This window comes from Diadema setosum, chromosome 3 (assembly GCF_964275005.1).
Source record: "Diadema setosum chromosome 3, eeDiaSeto1, whole genome shotgun sequence".
In the NCBI taxonomy this organism is placed as follows: Eukaryota; Metazoa; Echinodermata; class Echinoidea; order Diadematoida; family Diadematidae; genus Diadema; species Diadema setosum.
Genome location: NC_092687.1, coordinates 29,053,900 through 29,073,403, shown reverse-complemented (window position 1 = coordinate 29,073,403; position 19,504 = coordinate 29,053,900). Strand labels below are relative to the sequence as shown.

General features: G+C 37.8%; 1 protein-coding gene across 1 annotated transcript in view; it reads right to left on the bottom strand.

Moving 5' to 3' along the window:
- Nucleotides 1-19,103, bottom strand: part of LOC140246756 (uncharacterized) — a 33,504-nt gene extending 14,401 nt beyond the window's left edge. The window contains exon 1 of the mRNA XM_072326093.1: nt 18,938-19,103. Within this exon, the coding sequence (XP_072182194.1) occupies nt 18,938-19,103 (166 nt within the window). The remainder of the gene's footprint in view (nt 1-18,937) is intronic.
- Between the last annotated feature and the right edge of the window lie 401 nt (nt 19,104-19,504).

The following is a 19,504-nucleotide window of genomic DNA, read 5'->3' as shown; positions in this document are numbered from 1 at the left end:
ACTATTTAAATAGATTCGTTCACACGTTTGGTATTGTATACTATGTTTAAGTGTTTGTGTGTGTGTGTGTTTTTATAATGATCTTGAACCCTCAAAGCTTAGAGTGATCTTAGTCTTCTATTCAATGTTATTTACATGATTTTGTTAATATGAGGAAAGTAAAATGGCAGGTACATACTGAAACAACATTGAACATTAAACAACATGCACTGGAAATAACATTTCGGTTGCAATTAACCATGAACTGGAAATGAAATTAGGTACGTTGGCGCGTCAGTCAATATACTTTGAATAGCCTTTGGAAAGAGCTGTTTCTATAGTTCTTCGACTATTCTGTTGACACTTTGATATACACGTTGCACTTGATGTCTCCTTATTGGTGCTTTAGATAGTGTAGACACTTTTGATCATGAAAAGATTTGACTTCCTTAATAAGAATAACCTATAACACAAACACACACATACACATTTTTTGTTTTATGAGATTCTTTATTTGTATTTCATATTTCATATTCTTTATTTGAATTTCACAATGACACACACACGCGCGCGCGCGCACACACACACACACACATACTGGGTATGTTATCATGACATCTAGCAGTCAAGCATAACTTAAACATTGTTATAGATTACACATTAAAATAATATTTCGGATGGGATGAGATTTATATTCTGTCAATAACATTCATACCCATTATCATAAAGATTTGGTTTTATTTCTTTTCTGTTGAGCATTATACATAGCCATTATTAACTTCATTCTGATGTTGCTGACCGTGTTTCTTCGTCATGACCCTTTCATTGATTTTATTTGTTCATATATTTTATACGCCTATACGCATTGTAAGGTACTGTGCTCGACGGAGTAAATCACAAGACTGTCTTCTCTTTAAACAACAACAACAACAAAAAAAGAAAACATTTTAAAGTATAACCCTCCTTTTACAGTTTTCTGTTGTCAACCATTCATATTCTAAAACAGGAACATTAGGTCTATACTCAGGCATTGTCAGGCCAAATCGGTCAACATGTCGGTAGAGGACCTACAGGGCCTCCTTCTGACATGCCGTAATATTCCTAGAGAATGGCTCCGTCGCGCATCATGTGTTGTTTTTGGAATCTCTTGCATGACATTTGTAACGTCAAATTCATACAATGGTGTAAAACTGGAATTAAGTTATGACTTTCAACTGACTTTAGAGACGTGAATGACTTTCACTATTAGAAAGATATGCCATTAGCATCTTAGAGCAAATGGTGTTAAAGAGGTTACTTCTTTTGTGACCGATTTTAATTAAACTTCTGCTAGGAAGGTTTAACTCTTTATGTGAACATAAAGGAAATTGTTGTTACCATCCAATATTTTAATCTGTTTAGTTCTGTTCTAAATGCATTATCAATGCAGAGTCAGGTGACGTAACATAGTCATTTAAAGAAATGAGGTCATCACTTTCAGAAATCATTTGAGTGTTCCAAGCATTTACAGGAACTTCGTAGGGCATCATCAATGTCAAACCTATCTCATATCAGAGCTTATGATATTATTTTCATCTAGGGGAGAGTGAGGGAGAAGTGGGACAAAAATTGGGATTTTATGAATTTTCTCCTATAAATGTGCTGATATTTAGAATGGGGCACTCATGTCTCGAACCCAAAGACTACTGATGCTAGGCAACATGATGGGGTTTTGCTTCATGTTCCTAAAAGTCTTATATTTATGTTATTATTGATTTAAAAATGTTTCGGAACGGGGTTAAATGGGACATCACCTGGGAGACGTGGGACATTGGTTGGGGTAAAGTGGGACAAACAGTAGCTATAGGCTAGACAATTTTACAAGCATATTATATAACAATGTGTATGTCTGTTTGTGTGTGTGTGTGTGTGTGTGTGTTTGTGTGTGTGTTTGTTTGTTTGTTTGTTTTATTTTATTTAATCACGGGATAAAATGCCCTCGATCAGCCAGATGAGGCTGTTTTTCAGAGAGGCCGTGAGTACAGTGTAACAGCAACAACAAAAACAACACAACAGTTAACAAATCAATCAAAGTAAATTAACGATAAAAAACAACATAAAAAACAACAAGCATAACATAATGAAATACATCACAATATAGCAGAAACTAGATACCAAGAACAAAAAAAAAAGAGGAATATAAACGTAACCACTAAACACAAACGATACAAAAGAGGGTGACACAAACAAGTTCACGTAAATTCAGACAAATTAGCTCAAACATAGTTATGAAATCCACACTATAACACATACTCTAACATTCTTTCAAAAGCCTTCAAATTACATAGTATTCTTACATTTTTTGGTGAGGCTATTGAATATTTTAACACTGGAATAAATGCATCCAAATTTCATGAAATTTGTTCTGGGTTTTGGAAGTATAATGATATTACGTGAATTACGTAAATTATATTCATCTATTTTGATAACTACTTTTTTACAGATAAATAATGGCAATAACTGGTGTAATAATTTAAAGATAGATATTGCCGCGTGTTTTTCCCAGCGATTCATAATTGCTTCTACGCCAGATAATTCATATAAGGCCCGACTACTGAAACGATTATCTACTAATAGAATGGGGCGGAGAGCCCTCTTCTGCAAAACACTTATTTGATTTGATTGTGTGTGTTTGTGTGTGTGTGAGTGTGTGTGTGTGTGTGAGAGTAGGCTCTATGTATGTGAGTGTTTGAATACCTACACATAAAGGGTTTCATCCCGAAATGTTATATATCCATTAGGGCCCATCTGAGAAAGTTGCATTTAAAGAATCTTTTAAAGAAAATAAGATTTTTTTTTTTGGAATTTTTTTATCATAACTTTGAATACAGGGAGAAATGGGACAGTGATGATGTCCCAGTTCTCCCCAGCCCCCCTCCCCCCCCCCCCAAACAATAAACATTTGGTGATTTTTTTATTTTGCAAAATCTTTTAATGCAAATTATATACGTCAGGCTTAAATATAGCATAAAGTGCAAAACATTTCGACAAACAAGCAAGCAAGTGGGTCCGTCGAGAGTTTTAAAGACACATTAATTTCTTTATAAAATCATTGTTTTTTTTTTCAGAAAAGAATCTCGTTCATCAGGAAGAGGTGCAGTACGTGTATGTGGTGTGTTCAATAACTGACAATGCGAGTGATTATATCAGTGATAATTTAACGGATGCAACCATTTAAACGTGTGATCGCGTGGTTTTATATCTTTTGCCTCAGTCCTTGATTATCTAACATGGATAGACGATACGACCTCGTTCCCCTACTGATATTGAGTTTGTTTGTTTCCTTTAAACCCACTGCAAAAGGTACGTGTAACCTTACTTTTACTTATGATGGACCTGTGAGCGGGCTGAACTGGGACGCGGGAGAAGTGAGACACCTGTTATATCTCAACAAGTTTTGAACGAATCAGTTTTCTAGTCTTATCGCCTGTTAGGCATTTTGCGTCAGAATACAAGCACATGGTATCTGCTCTGCAACATTTCTGAGGGAAAGTTTAATTTTGAATTATTTTTTCCGGACACTTTTTTTTTCAGTTTTGGACATTCAGTGTGAAGGGCTTTCTGAATTTTGAAAGGATAGTGCTACTGCTTTGAAATTATGGACAGAATGTGTTGATGAGGCATGTTTCATTTCAATTTAATCTGATAATCCCTTCATTGTTGTTACTCTGGTGGTTTACTTCCTGTTTTTTGTCCCATTCATCGCACACCCTGCACGGTTTGGTAAAGATTAAGCGCTTGAATAGACACTGTACTTCAGAGTCTCTTTTTCTCAGTTCACACTTTTCCTGAGTTTGTGCTTTGTTTCCAATATTTAGGTAGGTTAGGAGAGTCCATTTGATTTGAGTTATACATCATTCTAAAGCTTGAAGTCCGCTCTTCCAGAATATGGTCTTAACTAAAAATTCATGTCTGGCGACCTTCTGTTTTGTTCTGAGGTGCAGGGTCACATATGAACATTCCGTTGCAATTGCCATTCAAAGTATATCATTCATTGGATGCTTTCAATAATCTGCCATAATGATACTCTGTCGAAGCAGCAGTATTACGGATGGAGGCGTATATGCACAATATGATAACATGCTTTATAACGAGTAGGTCTACATCATCTGTTCGTCTAGCCAGAAACCGTTTCCAAGGTCAAAGTGTATTCATCCAATCCAAAAAACCTGAACAGCATCCCATAGGACTGACTGTTTGATTCATGCGGTATCAGTGTCTTTGACATATTTATGAATATTATGTTAGTAATACATTTGGCACAACTTATACATTGGGTAATTTCAAATTCGGTGTTAGTGCTAGTACTAGTACTAGCCCCCAGATAACAGCCTTAAATCGACCTTCAACACCGACAGTCAGATTAACGAGGCGACACTGATCAAAAATATCGATCACCAGCACTATAGGTGTCGGATCGCAGCACCGCGAGCTCCGCGGGAATTGCGCGACGAAAAGAAGTGATGGCGCATAGTTAAAGTCAAATATAAAACAAATTAGCAAAAACTGCTTAGTTTTAGACTCGTAACGAGGAAGACTGATTAAAATGCCACAAATGTCATCCCTTCTTTAAAACACCATAATCTTTATTTTGCTCCCAGGCTCAGATTTCTATGTCCATGTCTGGAGTGTTCGTGTTCTTTACGTGGGCGACCATTGCATTAGCATAGACTTTGCACGTGAAATGGAAGTGGCAACGCTAACACCAGCACCGAACTTGAAAATGAAGAAAATTATAATCCCTAGGGGCAAGTGTTAGTCAATAGACAAAAAGCACGTAAATCGCTAACAAAGACGGCTGAGCTCGGCTCAGCAGACGACATTCAACGCCGAGCCCAGCACCAGCAACCGGAAATACGTCATAATTTTTTGAGGTCAACTCCCAACAACGTAGTGATTTCAAGTTCGGTTTATCGCCGGTGCTAGTGCTGAGATAGCACTAGCACTAGCACCAAACTTGAAATCACCCAACTGATTTGTTTGTTTGTTTCTGTGTTTTCACCTGACTACATGTTTTGAATCTAATCTAATCATTTTTTCCCTCTATTTTGGTCGGTGAAGTTGACACATGATTGTATATTTTTCAGACGTGTTTGGCTTATTTGTTGTGTTTTTAAAACTTAATTTCTTGTTTATAAAAACATCCAGCGAATATGATGATGTAACCATCAACAATGTAAAATGCTAGGCCTATATTAATAAATCGAAGGAAGTGCAATGCTCTGTTGTCATGTTTCTTTATAGGGTACACCTCGGTTAATTTTGAAGACATGGCTCTTATGCTAATTGTGTTTGATTTTGTCTGATTTGTTTTCTTTTTCTGAGATATGAATGGTAATATATATGATCCTTTTCATCTGACAATGTTACTTCATCTACCGTTATATCAACCTTTTCCCCCATATGATGCTTTTAAAAACTCTATTACTTTATCTGTGTGATGTTTAAAGCAATGATTTTGCTGTTTTGCGGCAATACGCTGTGTAATGATATGAATTATGTGATGCGCTCTTCTGCCGTGTCATTTTTTTTTCATATCATTAGGACCTATAGGCCTCCGATGATTCTAAGGTAGCATAGCTATGTTGACACCCTTCTTGTGATGTTCCTTCTTTTTTTCCTAGAGCCAGATGGGAAAAGTAGGGTGATTTTGGCTCGTTGTTCCTCTCAGTCTCTGAATGATAATTATAAAAAAAAAAATGATAATGATAGAAAATTTCCTGAGGTTATTGGTATTTTCTTTCCTGGTAACAAGGATATAGAGTTAAGCTTAAACAACAGATATCCTTATTATTTGATGTTCCAGAAAAACGAATCTTTCAGATTTCTTTTCTTGGCAATGGTAACCACTAATGTTTATGAACGGAGGTCCCTTTAACCAGATGGTTGGGGTTAAAGGTGTACCACACTTATTGTGATTAGATTTTTAATCACTTTTGTTTGGGAACATGATTATGTTTAAATGACTAATAGAGAGAGAGGGAGAGCTGGACGAGTTTGGTAAATTAAAAAAAAAAAACCAACAAACAAACAGAGACTTAGGTCCACTTTGCTAACAATAATTCCATATAATGACCTACGGGAAATACCGCAAACCCAGGTCTGGATTGACCCCTATGTCAAACAGATCCAATTTAATGCTTATATTACTCAACAAATTCTTAACCTTGATAACAAAAACACTCAATATAATGATAACAAAAAAGAAAAGTTTCTCATTCACCAAGGTAATCTTTTAGGTGTAGAGGTCATGGAATTACATGAAGTAGGCCTACTCCTCATTTTGTGTTTCCCACTGCAGGACCGCAATAACTTTCTCAGCAGCAAATCTAGAGACGAACATCTCTAAGACTTGCTCTCACACTTTCTTTTTTAACGAATTGAGCATTTTGTGTAATTTAGGCACAGTGCAGACGGTTCACGAAGATAATTGGCGGAATTTCATGTTTTCTTATGATTTGTAATGAAATAATATGCGTAGTGAAATTATTTTACTCGCACGGACAGTTGGGTCCCGAAGAACTGCCTGCACATAAAGTCAGATCAGTTAGCCACATGTAAAATGAATGGAGGATGCAGGACGCGGATCAGTTCTGCACCTCTAATATTCTTGATAAAATTCTACACGCTCAATTCTGTTATGAGGTGCTATGTGGAGGCGGTTGTTCTGATGATCATGACGATAAATGATCAGGGGTAAAAGACTGGTAACAAATGCAGAGAAAGAACAACTTAAGTTGGCAGTCAATGCATACAAAGGCCCCGATCATCGCCAGTGATTCCCTAAAAAGGGTCGGGGAGGGGGTGAATTAACCCCCCTCGACATTTTTCGCGACCATTCTTCCTCGCCATTTTTTTTTTTTTTTTTTTTACCGCGCCGCTCGATGTCTTTTTACTTTTAAGTCTTGCACATCTTATGACACCATTTTCACGAAAATCGGACATACCGTTACGACTCTGCTCGACCTTTTGTATACGCTTGCCAGACTGAATATATACATTCGTATGTGCCAATATTCAGGGATTTCGCGATCGACGGCCGAAAACTTCGGGCGGGGGGGGGGGGGGGAGTTGAACCAACCCTCCCGGCCACAGAACAGGCCAAAAAGGCGGGCCCGGTTGCGCCCGGTTAGGGTTAAATATCATCACTTTAAGTTCAATGGCGGGGAACTGTATCCGCGGAAGTTGGCTCAAAAAAGCACATAAGCATAAAACCACGTACACACATACCCAATCCTCACAAGTGAATACACAGAAACACATTAATTCCTTTGGCTAAACAGTGACTATTCATATCATTTCATTCACCCCACAATACGGCAAATGCTTGAAAACCTACCTGCCGCGGCATAGCACTCTTTATGTCATGATTCTTATCTACACATGGAAGTTCATGTATGTAATGCATAATTCTACACTTAAAACTATATTTTCGTATTCATGGTCTATGGTCATGCTGATCTCGTTATCCTCTGACTTGAGTGGTAGAAATTTATGACATGAAAGGAAAAGACATAATTATAGAATCTGGCCTCATAGAAACAAATACGATTACTCGCTCTACACAACAAATGTCACAATTGAATTTCAACATTTATTACTAGAATCTTCATAGATTAGATTATACACGAGTCGCTTTCCCTTCAAAATATGTAGATATCTCTCTATGATAAAGCAACTTGCCGATGACATAATAAAGTAAATTAAGAAGATGTTGCAAACACACACAGGCTGCCAGTAGGTGAGAGTACTTTGTCAAGAATCTGCCAAGAATATAATGGAAAAGGTTTGAATATGTAGGATAACGAATAAGCCTAGGAAAGTAACAGAACTACAGGCAAAATGAAACAATGCCGTCTACAGTCAAATCCTCTGCAATAACATGTAGTGTACCGAATGTATAGATTACACTGCCTACATGATCAGGGTTACCATGTATAACCTCCGGTGAATAGAAATATTACAGACATTGTGAGCTAATAATGCTTCAGCAACACTTGGATGAGTTGCCCTCAAGACTCATTTGTTCTTGACCATTTTCCAGTAGAATTGTATATTATGATGTATATTTTTTTCATTATCTTTATTGTGTCATTCATTTTCATGTGCATGTTTGTGTAAGGATTTTTGTATTTCATGACTTACTTCTTCTACTGCGCCTTGAGCACGTTAACTATGTGGAACTGGCGCATTATAAGTACCCTGTATTATTATTATTATTAGTCTGAACTTTAATGAGCAAGACAAAATCATGTCATTTTAACAGTTACCAGTCCTCCAAGTGGAAGCGGATGGAATTAGTACAAATACAAAATCTCGATCACCAGAAAGCGCACTCATCCCAACAAAATGCTGATTTTATGCTTTGGTTATCTATTATCATGACCTGATGTACATCACAGTGTCAACATATAAACCACAACTTTTTTGTCCATGGCTGCACATAACTAGACTCTCAGTATTAAGTGGGCCATTCTCAGATTAAGTGTTCAATTCCATGTAAGTAAAACCGAAAAATCAACCACAAAGTAATACATTCAAAGATGTGTTTTCGGTAACTTCAAAACCGGTCAAATACGAAACAAAAAGTGGAACATGCTAAATGATGGCCATTCATTGAGTAAAAATGAATTGAAATAGAGCATCATATATGATTTTTGATCACCAATCAGACACGTTACCGCAAATTTACATGTTGTAATGGACTCCTAACTTTGAATTAAATTTATTGTTTTGATCCAATTTCTGTTCAGGAAAAGACATCTGTCCCCCCTAAAGATATTAGGGTTTTTCAAGAGGTAAAGATGTTGTCATCCCTTGCTAATTGGTAGAAATTATTTCTGTGTGGAAGGTTGAAATATGTTTTTTGCTGAAATGAAATATAATCTTAAGATTCACTTTGTATTTTTAACAATTTCGCTTACAAATTAAGTTTCGAATCCCACAAATGATGCAAAGGGAACGATCCGATCTGGAATTTCCACAGGAAACAAATATGAATTGCTTTCCTGGGGAAATAACTATTGAAAAACATCGAATCGCCTTTGGTAACGTATCTGGTAAAATATAAGTAATAATTGTAATTGTGTATGAATTAATAAATATCGCCTGTTTAATTATTTACCTTATGAATTGATGTAGAAATGAATGATGTAAGCCCAAATTAACCATTTCAAACATTGTACGTAATATTTAAACTATGAAATGTAGTGGAAAAGAGGCCTAAATGTGAAAGCTGAGTTCTTCATTCACAGATTATTCTCATCTTACGTTTGAATGTATTTATCCATCTGACTATAAATATTCATTAAGTTTTGATGGATAATGCAAACAAGGTTTAACAAATATATTTGTGCAGGCACTTTAGAAGGAAGCAGGTACAGTCTCTATGATCTCGATATACTAAAAAGTTGTTTGGCCTATGGTAACGTATTTGGCTCACCCCTTTTAATGAAAATGAATAAATAATTGTTCAACTTATCAATGAATCTTGAGGAGTTCTTCATATGTTGAAAAACACTAGAATAAATATGCAACAGAACACTGAAACTTTTCTCGGAAGCTTTTCATAAACTACTTTTTACTCTTTCAAAGTTTGGTAACGTATCTGGCGTGCCGTAAATGAATCTGTTGGTGAAGTTACAGAGCAATTTCTACTGAATATTCTTCATTTGAACATAACTTTAATTTTTTATGGAAGTGTCATTCTATGCAGAATATTCTTTTATGAACACGTTGTTTTACATAACATTATTTGTCACCGTGGGTGTCCTGAATTATACGTAACGTATCTGCTAAATCTGAAAAGCAAAAAACTGATATGCTGAATCATAGCTTCGTCTTGTAAAATAAACGTTCAAAGTTGTTGCATAGAATATGAAAGTGGCTGGGTTTTATAGAATAGAACTTTGGAGTTTGTGAGCACACAACGATTTGTTTGTCAAAGCATTTACAATTTTTTTCAGCATTTTGATTATGTGGTAACGTATCTGTCGGAAAACTTGGCATTAAGTTGTGAGACACTGACGCAGAAAGAAAAATCATGTGGAAGCGTTGCTCTTTTTCACCTCTCTGTCCTTTTGGTGTAAGAATATAATCCTGAGGTCCAACAAAACGAAGCATGTAATGTGTAGGGATGAATTTTGACCAGATTTGATCCCCTGAAAGCACAAGACCAATGAGCAAAATTCGGTCACGTATCTGCGGTAACATATCTGTGGTAACGTATATGGTCGATCATGTTATTATGAGAGCGATATCTACCAAATATTTCTCACTTGTACTAAACTTTAATGTTGAATCGATGCGTCATTCCGAGGAGTAATGTATAACATACAATTTGTCTGACATTGCAATATCTGTCGCAGTGGGTAGCGTGAAATGTATGTAACGTATCTGTCCAAATAAAAATGTAGAAAACCGATATTTCAAACATTGTACCGTATTCTCAATAAATAGCTGTTGCACAAAAAATCGAAGTACTTGCAATGTACGAAGTATATCCTCAGGGTTTCATATACACAGGGTCATTGCATAGTCTTGTTATTTTCGCAATGCTGTAACACTAAAGAAACTGGTAACGTATCTGGCGGTGAACTTGGCGACAGGTTTCAAAAGGCTATAAAAAAGAAGTCAATAAAAATTTTGGAACTTTTCGAGTATTGTGATTAGCACATATGATATGCTCATCGTCCATGAAAATGATATTTGGAAAGTGTGTTTGTGGACGGAGAGGAGCAATAAAACATAATTCTAAAATAGCCGGCGACACTGCGTTTTGGGGGTCTTAACGAAGTTTAACAGCAAAATTTTATACAAAAAGGCAGACAACCGCATTTGACCGTGTTTATTTTTAACAAATAAGGTCCTCGTGATATATTATGAACATTTAAATAGTATCAAATAGGTTTCAGGAAACCGCAAACTGTCATGGAATGTCGGCGACACCAAAATTCCGTATTTGAACGCTTTTACTGAGAATGGGCCATGTATGCCTAAAACAAACATGAACAAACATACAAAGAAAACCAAACCAAACTCTGTATTCGAAATTTTTCCTTTTCTTTGTTTGTTTGACACTTGTAGATTTTGCATATTGATTAAAAGTATGTTGATAGCCAATTTCTCACGTATGTTTTCAAATCTTAAATCTCTAACGTCCTTTCAATCAAATCTTCTGCAAAGAATTCATTTTGGAGCCACTGTTGATCTATTATTCTCTCTGATTGTCTGATAATAAATCAGATTCAGTGCAATCCAAATAAAACAGTTTTGTAACACGTTCAGATACTACATTACGGTAAGCAACGTCTAATAGCAAAATATATGAAATGTAAACCAGGAGAGGCGATTCTCAGTCAAAAATGGCATAGCACGTCAAATACAGTGCAATGCCGTTATGACGAACACGGTTATAATGGACATATGTGTGTGTTTACATATATATATGTATATATAAAAAATCCGGATAAAACCATGTAAAAATTCAGGCCGCTGGCAAATTATTCAATCTATTATTCAATCTATGTATTTAGTCAAAGCGCTAATTCCTGTAAGGGGCTTAATTAAGGAGTTAGTTCAACCCACCCCGCAGAAAAGGTTTGACCACACAGGGTGGTAGATGGGACCTCCATGAACACCCCCAGGTAGTATTTGATTCCAAATTGTGGTATCAATAAAATTTTACTATCCACTTTTCATCATTATTTGTTGGAACAAACGTAAAAAAAAATGCGGACACCAAGACTACTACACGCATCACGGGCACTTGCAGGAAGCTCTATGGAACGCACAGTGCCAGTGGCGCGTGTAGTAGTCTTGACGCAGCCTTTTTTTTCAACCAAAAAAGGTTTGTGCCTGCAAACCAATAGCCTTTAAACAAGGCGACTCGCTCTGCGTGCCCCCGTATAGCGCGTTTACCCCACAAACCTGTTGGCCGGCGAGTGGAGCGAGCCGCCTTTATCCACTCGTTCGGGATGTGTACGCAGAAAATACACACGGCACCAAGGCAAGCCTCGTTAATATTAAAGGGATTGTACAGTACTGGTTGAGGTGGGGATTCATGTTTTGAACATTCCTAAGTGATATAATGAAAAGCCTCTTATGAAATATGAAAAAGCATGTAATTTTAAGAAGGATTCAATGTTTATTTGATGAAAATTGGTTTTCAAATGGCTGAGATATTCAAAACAGTGCTAATAATAAAAGGCGACATGCCACAACTTTATTAGGATCTCTTTGTTTCACCTTGTTTTTGGATATCTCAGCCATTTCAAAACCGATTTTCATTGAATAAACTTTTGATACCCCTTAGAACTGCATGCTCTTTGACATCTCATAGAGTGGTTTCTGAATATCTCGCAAAAGGTTAAAAGCTAAATCCTCACCTCGACCAGAACTGTACACACCCTTTAAGTAGTGTGCCGTGTGTGCCGTAGTGTGCCGTGTGTATTTTCTGCGTCAAATTTGAACGCAAATTTGTCAAAGAATATAAAGCAACAACAACGACAAAAGTACACATCCCTGCGCTATACGGGGGCACGCAGAGCGAGTCGCCTTGTTTAAAGGCTAGCAAACCAACGGAGCTGTCACACCTTTCGGGGTAAGCTACGCCGGCTTGTAACGAGTAGGGATTTTCCAGCAAGCAGGAGAATTTCTGCCGGCGGACAAGGGTGTTGACGAGTTCCGTACTTACGTCTTTACCTGCTAGACGCGTGCTACTTACCTGTTACTTGACCCGTTACCCGTTACCGACCCGTTACCAACCCGTTTTCAGTTACGAGCGACATACGGGGACTGCGAAGTACCTGTGTGGGAGTCGCCTGCGAGGTCTGCCACTAAGGGCCTCTTACTTGTGTTCTGCGTGTACCTCTGCGGGGAAACCCCGCGACTCACCCGCAACAAGTTTTGAGCATGCTCAAGGCCTTGGTAAAACCGTGCCTGGAGAAGCCTTGCGGGTTCTTTGCGGGGGAAAAATAGCTACCCGGAGCTCCCCACATTTGGCCCACACCTGGCAGTGCTTATTTGGTATCTCGCTCTCAGTTGCCCGGAGGTGCGGACGCTAATCCGATACATTTACCCGCAGCCAAGTTTTGAGCATGACCAAAACATTTCCCGAGTGAGTCGCGGAGATTGCCTGCAGAGGTCCACGCAGAACACCCGTAGGAGCCCGTAGCTGCCGCAAGTCGCAAGCAGTTGATCCGCTGGAAGTACGTAAGTTGCCGTCAATCTATGCAAATCGAGTTCCTTCAGAAGGATTCCTTTACCAAGTTGTCAGCCCTCATTCGCCACCCATGCGCCTGACACGCAGGTCACATGGAATGCACTTAAGACGAACGTAAGTAGCACGGGTCCAGCACTCCCAGCAGCATGTAGGACGCACGTGAAAATCGCCCAAAGCCTTGTCCGCCCGCAAAAATTGTCCTGCGTGCAGGAAAATCTCCGCACGTAACAAGCCCGCGTAGCTTGCCCGGAAAGGTGACAGGGCCTAAACTTGACTGCGGGTAAATGGGACTTGCGTGCGCTACTCCAGGTAACTACGGGCGACATTCATACTAGGTACTGTCATGTGCGGGTTATCTGCGGGGACCTTTCCTCTGCTCTTTTCCAAGGTTGATCGAATAGCCATCGCTCTGTAAATATACTCAAAAGAGTTTGTAGAGTACAGAGTTTTGTAAAGTAGAGTACAGAGTTTTGTAAAGTACAAAGTTTGCTGTAACTTGAGAATACTTCAATATTTTCTTCCCATATTTGGTACACTTATGCAGAAGGACATGCTTATCGAGCTTTCTGAAATTATGGGCTTTAGTTTTTAAGTTATTGAGAGCTGAATCCTGATTGGATAATACTGGTTGCCATGGCAACATGAGAATTTTTTTTAACAATAATCAATGAAAATATTTTTTTTTTTCATTGCATCTATCTAAAAACATGAACAAAAATACCAAAGTTTGCAGCAGTAGGCATTTTGGGGTTACCAATCACCTGTAGGCATCTGGTTGCCATGGTAACCATGCACAATATTGCCTTACCATGTATCCCATTGTATTGCTTACATCTCTAGCAACATGTACATATATGTGACCCTGCACTTCAAAACAAACAAAAAGTCGCCAGACAAGAATTTTTAGTTAAGACCATATTCTGAAAGAGCAGACTTTAAGCTTTAAAATGATGTATAACTCAATTCAAATGGACTCTCCTAACCTATCTAAATATTGGAAAGAAGGCACAAACTCAGGAAAAGTGTGAACTGAGAAAAGAGGCTCTGAAGTACAATGTCTATTCAAGCGCTTAATCTTTACCAAACCGTGCAGGCTGTGCGATGAATGGGACAAAAAACAGGAAGTAAACCACCAGAGTAACAACAATGAAGGGATTATCAGATTAAACTGAAATTAAGCATGCCTTATTAACACATTCTGTCCATAATTAATGCCAACGTTCAAAGCAGTAGCACTATCTTTTCAAAAGTTATTAGAGTTGAAAGTGAAGAGTGTGGACAAGGTCTTTCAGAAAAGAAAAAGGATTCTAAAGACACACCTAATCACACTATTCTACCAAAAATGTTCGAGATAAACTGCTAAAAAAACACACTTTCCTGCCCATTTTATGATACCAAATTTTAGCATAATGTAAAAGATGACCCGCTCTTTCAGAAAATATGAAAAAGTCAAGTTCGGCTAGGTTAACCCATTTCACTTATTTTCAGTCCTCACGCAAAATCAATGTGTGCGACTTTATGTTCGTTTTTAGGTGCACGGTCACATATGGTTTAATGGAATTTTGATGAATTCTTCATGAAGTAAATGCAAAAAATAAACAAACAAACAAACTGTGATTATTCTGTCATTTTATAGCGACAAGCATCACCGGCCCTAATCCAGTTTCTAGCCGTTTTTATTTCGTCTTTATTTTTCTCTTGCGGCTTGTGTATGTGCAGAAGCCCGCTGGCCCATACCCAGTGATTGCGACGCCCGAAAAAAAAAAACAAAAAAACAAAACAAAACAAAAACAAAACAAAAACCAAACGGTTCGGGCATTTCAATCACTAGGTTTGCGCCCTTACTCAGCTTGCTGCAACTCGGAAAAATTAAGACGAAATAAAAACGTCTAGAAACTATACTACACCGACCCCAGCTTGGCATGAAAAGTTAGGTTGCAGGCAAAAACCCTTGTTTGTCGAAGAAAAAGTCTGCGTGCGCTAAGACTACTACACGCTCCACTGGCACTGGCGCCTGTAGCAGTGCTAGTGGTGCGTGTAGTAGTCTTGGCGTGCGCAGACTCGTTTTGAACAATAAGGTTCCAGAGGGTCCAAGCGACCACCCCATGCAGTCAAACATTTTCTGCGGGGTGGGTTGAACGAAGTCATTTTTTCTTGGTCCCTGCGCCTACCTCCGCCAAGGGGGGAGGTTATGTTTTCGTTACCGTTGGTTTGTTAGTTAGTTAGTTTGTCCGTGTGCAAAATAACTCAAAAAGTAGTGAACGGATTGGGATGAAACTTGCAGGAAAGGTTGAGAATGACACGAGTAGCAAACGATGAACTTTTGGTAGTGATCCGAGAATTTTGGGGGAATTTATGAAGGATTTTTGATATATTGGCAGGTAGGGTCAATGACAATGACAATGACAATGACAATGACAATGACAATGACAATGTTTTTTTTATTTTCTCATGTCACCCAACGTCAGGGTATTGAAGAAAATCAAAAATAAACACCGTAACAGATAAAATCAGTTAATTAATACATTAATACATTGTAAATTACATATATATACAGAAAATTGCATATTTACAAAATATACAAAATATACAGAATGGTGCAGGACCCAGAAGAGAGAAAGAGAGTGAGAGAGAGAGAGAGAGAGAGAAGGAAAGAGAGAAGGAAGACAAACAAAACAGTTAAAAAAAAAGCAGGGCAACAATAACGCAGATAAAAGCAATTTCAATAATATAAAACTAAACAACTTGGGAGTTCAGGCTGCGCGTATTTGAGGTTAGCATGCGCGCACTAAAGTGCGTGCTCTAGTTTCAATCTGCTAGGGCGAGGCGCGCCGTGCAGTTGAGTGTTTATGACGTAACAAAGGCTTCTATACTGGGAAATCGGGTGACTCTCAGCACACAATGCTGTAATACGTATGGGTGGAAATCACTGATATCTCTATGTAAGAACAAGGGTGCGTTCGAGCGCTCTAAAGCGAACCAAAGCGAACTGAACTAAAGCGTACCGTACCGTACTGTGTCAGTTTGGGAGCGTTCGAATGCTCTGTGGAGAAAGTGTACCTCTCGAGTTATTTTTAGAAAAGTTCACGCTTGTTTGTAGCAAGAAGGTCATTCACCTTGCGCTTGACCTACTTACAGCTGTCCCGAACAAAGAGAATGATGTTTTTGCATTGTGACGTATGCGCATAATACGCGCATGCTTTACAACGAACTTTTGGTACGCTTTGGTACGCTTTTGGAGCACATCGGGAAGTGGTCCACTTTTGGCTCGGTACAGTACGGTACGGTACACTTTAGGAGCGTTCGAACGCTCCCCTGGCGCGGTACGGTACGGTACAGTTCACTTTAGGAGAGCGCTCGAACGCACCCCAAGATCAGTGGAGGTGGAAATGAGCTGCATACGTGGTGGAAGTCTGCGCTCTCAGAGTGCTTCTCTAGTTTGTTTATGATTTGAAGAGTTTGTTTGCAAAAACCGATAAGTCCATTTTTGAAGATTTTGAAGTACGAAATAATGCCTTTTAAATGATATATTGGTCACTGCATATAAAGGTACATTTTTGAAGTTATGGTCAAAAGAAGCAACAATTTTCTTATTATTTTCTTTATTTTTCTTGACCTTTAATCGCAAATATCTCCATTTGGCAAATATGGACTTATCAGTTTTTGCGAACAAACTCTTCATTTGTTCGGTTATAACGAAATGTCCATGTATCAAACGAAAGAAAACGGCCGCTCCCAAGGACTTCGTCATAACGGTATAGTCTGTTGTACATATTAGCGCACAGTTAGTCCTACTAATTGTTTGAAAGATAGAATGACCAATAAAGGTTCGGAAATTGCAATTTTGCAATCTTATCTATGTGCTTCTATTCTTACATTAAATAATACCGACAAGAGATATAGATATTTGTCATTAAAGGCAGTATGATATTAGATTCTTTTTCTACCATTTTGAGAAAACATTTAATGTTCAATTACTTCCATCCATTTTTTATAACTGAAGAGTTTGTTTGCAAAAACCGATAAGTCCATATTGCCAAATGGAGATATTTGCGATTAAAGGTCAAGAAAAATAAAGAGAATAATAAGAATATTTTTGCTTCTTTTGACCATAACTTCAAAAATATACCTTTATATGTAGTGACCAATATATCATTTAAAAGGTATTATTTTGTACTTTATGACAGAGACCGTACTTCAAAATCTTCAAAAATGGACTTATCGGTTTTTGCGAACAAACTCTTCAATTGTTCACCATTATCTTCAGATCATAATTATTATCATTATAATCATCATCATTATCATCTTCATCGGGGATCATCTTTGTCAAGTCAAGCGTTCCTGGTTCTTCCTTTGAACGCTGAGTTCCTAATTGGTTATGTGAGAACACTGCTTGTGCTCTTCACGACCATAATATGTTGCTCAGTAATGCGTTTATTCTTTCACTCCCGTTGTAGAAATATGTGATATGAAAGGAAACAACAGAAGGAATATGGCCTCATGCAAACATTCACAATTTGTTGTCCTACAAAACAAATGACACAATTAAAAAAAGCATGGACACTGAACACACAAGACACTATAAGAAGTTTTGTCAATAACGTATATCGTTTTTGAATTTCACCATTCATTTTCGAAATGTTCGTAGAGTAGATTACAAGCAGCACTATCCTCAAAATAGCTACATATCCCTCTACAGTAGAGCAGCTGGCTGATGACGCATTAAATGATTGTTATGATGCAATCACACCCAGGCTGACAATATAGGTGAGGAGATTTTGTCAAAATCTTGGAAGAATATACTTGAAAATGACTTCACATTTGTAGGATAATGAAAAAGAAAATAAGAGAAATACATACGACACGAAACACTGCTGTCACTAGTAAAAACCTGCAACTTTAATGACAGAACGCTGTATTGTTCTTAGTGTATGAGATAATCCAGGAATGTCATTTATTACCTTCTTGGAGAATAAAGCATTTCAGATTTGGGTTAAGCGATTTTGATTAATTTCCCCTTATAACTTTTGGACGCATATGTACTTGAAGGAAAGAGAATGAGCTGATTCTATTATAACAGTTGCCAGTCATCATGCTTGGTATAGGGTGTAGTCAGCAAAGTTACACACAAGCAGTACATGATTCATATTTCATCAACAGTATGCTAATGTTTTGATAAAATCAATACACCGATGTTATCATAGCATGTGCCGAGTTAACCATGATTTGAATGTTTCTCCCTTTCTTTTTTATAAAAAAATCGAGATTTTCTTGAGTGGGTTTTCAACTCGCGATTTTCTGTTCCGGCTTTGATCTAGTGAACATAAAAAAAAAAAAACATAACAAGAAAACATAACAATGAGCAAGACAAACATTTCAATAAACTAAATAACACACAGAAAAAAAGGAGAAGCTGAGTGGGTGTAAATGGCTATCATGCGTTTTCCGTATGAGGGATATTCATTATATCCACATTTAATGACAGAGAGTTGCAGCTTCCTCGTTGCCTCCATACAAGAACATTAACAAAATGGAAAAATAAATGCTTCGTCATGTTTACATTCATAAAAAAACGTTGGTGATAGTATGTTTGGGTCGTTCGCTACAATCAAGCTTTTTCAGTGTGACAGGTTTGGACTCACCAACCCGTTGATTGGAATAAGCACTTTTTTTAGTTCAATTGTTTATCAAACTTACCTTCTGCAGAAGTTCCACAGAAGACTTCAACGGTCAATGTTAGTAGCAAAACGAGGTGGTGTATTCTTTCCATCGTAGATAACCAAAGACAGAGACAGTGTATGATTATAAAACGGAGCCAATACACGTTTGGATTGCAATGTCCGACAAGTCTCTCAATGATCATAAATATCGCAGTTCTCAAGATGGGACGGAAGTCCAGCACATGGATGTATAAACCCACCCTTTTTAGACAAACATAGTTCTTCTGTTCAAAGAGTGTTTGGAAGTAAATGAGCTTTTCCACTCTGCGACTATATTGGTGGGCTGCACTCGTTGGCTGAATAATTGTTTGGTCCCTTTACATCGCTCGTTCTGTGGCAACTTAGCATTAACATTGTTATTTCACGGGAGACTTCACCCATACAATGCGCTCTGAAATATGTAGGTGGGAAAAAAAGAGAAGTATTATTCATGTAGCTCTCGGGGAGACGATTTCGGTAACATAATTTTTCCAGGTGTGTTATAGGACGTCCCAGTGAGCATTGACTATTTGCACAGCTATTCTGCCATGCACTGTAGCGTGGT